Genomic DNA, 4,755 nt, shown 5'->3' on the forward strand with positions numbered 1-4,755 from the left:
CGTGATCTTCTGTTTCAGCAAGGTAATCTGCACAAGAAAGTGGAGGAGCTCCGGTCTAAGTTGGATGCGGTTCAGCGGGATATTGATAGTAACCCGTTAAATGTTGTTCTTCGTGAGCTAGAGATGAAGATATCGGCTGATTTTCAAGAGGCTTGTCTAGATGAGGAAGGGTTCTTAAAACAAAAATCAAAAGTGGATTGGCTTCGCGCGGGGGATGCTAATACGGCTTTCTTTCATGCTTCCTTGAAGAGCAGAAATCATACTACCATAATTGATGTTATTACTAATACGGAAGGGATTCTGTTTGAGGGCGAAAATGTGTCAAAGGCAATTGTTGCTCATTATGAAAAATTCCTTGGAAGTGAAGATGATATAGCTATTCGGCCTTCGCATGATCTGTTTTCCAACAAGTTGAATGAAGTTGATGCGTTGCATATGATCCGTCCGGTCACGAGTCAAGAGGTTAAGCTGGCCATGTTTTCTATTGGGAATGAAAAAGCCCCTGGTCCGGATGGGTATTCAGCGGCGTTTTTCAAGAGTGCATGGGATATTATTGGTGTTGACGTCTCGAATGCCATAATTGATTTCTTCAATACTGGTAAGCTTCTTCGGGAGTTGAATAATACTCTTATTGTTCTAATTCCAAAGAAGACCACTCCTCTTTCAGTTACGGATTATCGGCCCATTGCTTGTTGTAATGTCGTTTATAAATGTATTAGCAAGATTGTGGCGGACCGTATTAAGGGTTACTTGAACCAAATTGTTAGCATCAACCAATCGGCCTTTATACCGGGAAGGAAGATCTCGGACAATATAGTGCTCACTCAAGAATTGATGCACAATTATCATAGAAGCTATGGTCCCCCCCGGTGTGCATTTAAAGTTGATATTCAAAAAGCCTATGACACAGTTCATTGAAGTTTTCTCAAGGATGTGCTCGTTGGTTTTGGTTTCCATTCGAAGTTTGTAAACTGGATTATGACATGTGTTTCTACACCAGCTTACTCTCTCTGTGTTAATGGGGAAGTGCATGGTTACTTCAAGGGTAGACGTGGATTGAGGCAAGGAGATCCGTTATCTCCGTATCTTTTCACTCTTGTCATGGAAATTCTAACCTGCATTCTGCAGCATGCTTCTCGGGTGGATTCTTCGTTTAAATTCCATAACAAATGTGAAAAGTAGCGTATTATTAACCTCTGTTTTGCAGATGATTTATTTCTGTTTGCTCGTGGAGATGTTCAATCGGCTTCTTTTATTATGGATTCGCTCACGCTTTTTACAAACATGTCGGGATTGGTCCCTAGTATCCAGAAGAGCACTGCTTTTTTCTGTAATGTTTCTGATCATGTCAGAGAGGCTATCTTGAATGTCATGCCGTTTGAAGCGGGTCTTTTGCCGGTTAGATATTTAGGGGTTCCCCTAATATCGACTAGACTCCTAGCGAAAGATTGTAATGTTTTGGTTGAAAGGATGGAGAAGCGCATTGGTAACTGGAAAAACAAACTGCTCTCCTTCGCGGGTAGATTACAACTTATTATTTCTGTTTTGTCGGCTCTCCACGTGTATTGGTCCTCCGTGTTTATACTGCCAGCTAGTATCATTAAAGAGTTGGAGGCTAAAATGCGAAATTTCTTATGGTCTCAAGAAGCTTCGTTTCATAGAGGGAAAGCTAAAGTTGCTTGGAATGCTATTTGTGTCCCAAAATATGAAGGTGGCCTTGGTATTCGTAGAGTGGGAGATGTCAACAAGGCTCTTATGGCGTCTCATGCTTGGAGCATTCTGAATAAGAAAGATTCATTATGGGTGGCCTGGATTTACTCTTATCGCTTAAAGCAGTGCAATTTCTGGACGTGTAAAATTGTGACGAATTGTAGCTGGTCATGGAGGAAGCTTCTTCAAATCAGGCCTTTCTTAAGAAATCATATTTGGTCAGACTTGGGGGATGGGAGAAACACATCGGCCTGGTACGATTCTTGGAGTCAAATTGGGCCTCTCGCTAATTACATTTCGCCTCGGGTGATTACAAATGCAGGTTTCATGCTAAATGCTAAAGTTGCAGATGTTCACTTACACGGTTCTTGGGCTTGGCCGTAAGAGTGGAGGAATCGGTTCCCTTTTTTGAATCAGCTGGATACCATTCAGCTCCAACCGAATAGTATTGACAGGTTATGCTGGAAAGATGGTGATGATATGAAAGAGTTCTCGTCCTCTACAGCTTGGCACTCGTGTCGATCTAGGGAACAAGATATAGACTGGGTGAATATTGTGTGGTTTGCCCAATGCATTCCCAGACATGCGTTCTTAATGTGGTTGATCATGCGTCGTAAACTTTTGACTCAAGACATTATTCTCCAGTGGGATCTGTCCAGGAGGAAAAATATGAACATGATGTGCTGCCTTCTTTGCTACGAAAACGTTGATTCACACGAGCATCTTTTCTTTGAATGTAGTTTCTCTTCTAAAGTTTGGATCATGGTTCGTGAGAAGGCTGGTATGGCTAACGTGGATCAGAAGTGGAGCTCGATCATTAGTTGGCTCAAGGCTAGAAGGAGATCGAAGACTGCGGCTCACTTTGTTAGCAAACTCGTAGTGGGAGCAACGGCTTATGTGATTTGGCAAGAGCGTAATGCGAGATTATTCAGGAATCAAACTAGACCACCGGACACGATACGAGACACGATTCTTAAAACTATCCGGTACAAACTAATGGGGGTTCTCTCTCCCTTCTTGGCGATTTCGTGCGCTTGTTCTTGATCTCCCTTGTTCTTCTTTGTGATCTGATGTATAACAATCTGTGATTGGATCTTGTTTCTTCCAAGTATCCATAACGAATTCGTTAGCATCAAGGATCAATCCAGAATTAGGGTTTCGTTTGTTTTTCATATAATCGCCACTCTAGAAACATATTCTGATTCTCTAATTTATTAATCTGGTTGCCATTGATTGCGGTTAACTGAGTTTAATTTAGCTAGATTGATGACACTGGATTAATCGATCAAGAGTTGAAGTTTTGCCTCTAGGGTTTAAGGGAGTTCGGGCTTTATTTTCTTCTTTACGTGTTCTTGTTCATTCAGATTTGGTTTCCTTCTGACGGCGGATTAGGGTTTGGTATTGTGAAGGTTTCTGTTTTCGGCGCTGATTTTCTGTGTTTGTTTCCTTTCTCTTGGCCGATTAGGGTTTTTGGATTGGTTTTCTTTCATTGTCGGCTGTTTTAGTTCTTTCGTTTTGCATGCATGGCGGGTGAAAGTGGCGGGGTCAAACCTTTGAATCAACAATCACCTGGGGTTGATGATAATACTCCTCCGGTTCGTGGGATTGGATTACGAGTTAGGAATATTGAGGGTAATCCAATGATGCCGAGACGTGGTTTGTACTCGACGAATAATGTATCGGTCATAGATGGGCTCTTAGAAATCTCGAAGCCGGTGGAATTGCCTAGTGTGTGGGATTATGGAGATGGGTCTTCGGCAGCCAACACGGATAGCCAAGCTAATCCCAGTTCGAGTAATGTGGTCAATGATGCTCCCAGTTTGTCGTATGCTGATAAGGTTAAAACGCAGAATTCGCTGAAAAGAGAGGTTAATTTTCGTAAGCTGGACGCAACTGAGACGGTTCAGGATGCGGATGTGCTGATCCCGCGTGAGGTTATAAAAAAGGTCCAGGATAAATTTGAGAATGTTTTATATGGTTATTTCTTGGGCAATCGGCTGCCTTTTCCTGTTGTCGAGTATTATGCAAAAAATGTTTGGTCGAAATATGGTTTTACGAAGATCATGATGAACTCTGATGGGTTTTTCTTTTTCAAGTTTGACTCTAAGGAGGGGATGATGAAAGTGCTGGACGGAGGGCCTTGGTTAATTAGAAAAGTTCCTTTATTCTTGAATGTTTGGTCGCCGTCGGTAAACCTCATAAAGGAGTGTATTAAGTCGGTCCCGGTATGGGTGAAACTCCATAATGTTCCTATTGCTATATACACGGATGATGGGCTGAGTTTATTAGCGTCTAAGTTGGGTACTCCTAAACGTTTGGATGGCTATACGGCTGATATGTGTGTTGATAACTGGGGGAGAAGTAGCTTTGCTCGTGCGTTAATTGAAATTAGTGCGGATAATGAATTAAAAGATCATATTACGGTTGCAATTCCGAAGCTTGAAGCGGATGGTTATGTTACTCATAAGGTGAAAGTTGAATATGAATGGAAGCCGCAGAGGTGCTCGTCTTGCTGTGTTTTTGGTCATAGTGACCAAGCGTGTCCGAAGAACATAGTTTCAAAAGCTAAGCAGGTTGTTATTGATGATGAGGGGTTCGTTACGGATGAGCGGAAAATGGCTAGAAAAGGAGGTATGCAAAAGAAACAAAGGGCAAAATTTGTGTATAGGCCGAAAACAGGAAGCTCGGGTGCTAGCACTTCAGGTACGAAGGATGACAAGCAGAATACTAATGCGAATGCAAATGTGGCAACTAAAAATTCTTTCGAAGTTTTATCTAAATCGGATGGTGATGCGGATATCCCTCCGGGTAATGTGAAGTCTACGGGGCCAACTGTGGCCGGTCCTAATGATCCGCTAGATGATTATGAAGCTGAATTTGTTGAGGCGGTGCCTACTGAAGTGTCAAAGTTTATGAGTAGTAATTCGATTGGAAGCAAAGCTGAGGGGGCAAGCACTCCCGGTCAGAGCGGTCTTCATGGATAGTTTTCTTTCATGGAATATAAGGGGTTTGAACCATCCCCTGAAACAAAATGAGGTTCGTCTT

The 4,755-nt window shown here is 42.4% G+C and overlaps 1 protein-coding gene across 1 annotated transcript; it reads left to right on the top strand.

The window, feature by feature from the left end:
* The first annotated feature begins 1,284 nt into the window (after nt 1-1,284).
* On the top strand, nt 1,285-2,094 carry LOC110914523 (uncharacterized mitochondrial protein AtMg00310-like). Its single transcript, XM_022159313.1, has one exon. The coding sequence runs from the start codon at nt 1,285-1,287 to the stop codon at nt 2,092-2,094; it is 810 nt and encodes a 269-aa protein (XP_022015005.1).
* Nucleotides 2,095-4,755: the final 2,661 nt, after the last annotated feature.

This window comes from Helianthus annuus, chromosome 15, assembly GCF_002127325.2.
Source record: "Helianthus annuus cultivar XRQ/B chromosome 15, HanXRQr2.0-SUNRISE, whole genome shotgun sequence".
NCBI classification, from domain to species: Eukaryota; Viridiplantae; Streptophyta; class Magnoliopsida; order Asterales; family Asteraceae; genus Helianthus; species Helianthus annuus.

What these genes read in the sequence shown, in the direction of transcription:
- LOC110914523 (XM_022159313.1), top strand. Translation starts at nt 1,285, where the DNA reads ATGTCGGGATTGGTCCCTAGTATCCAGAAGAGCACTGCTTTTTTCTGT.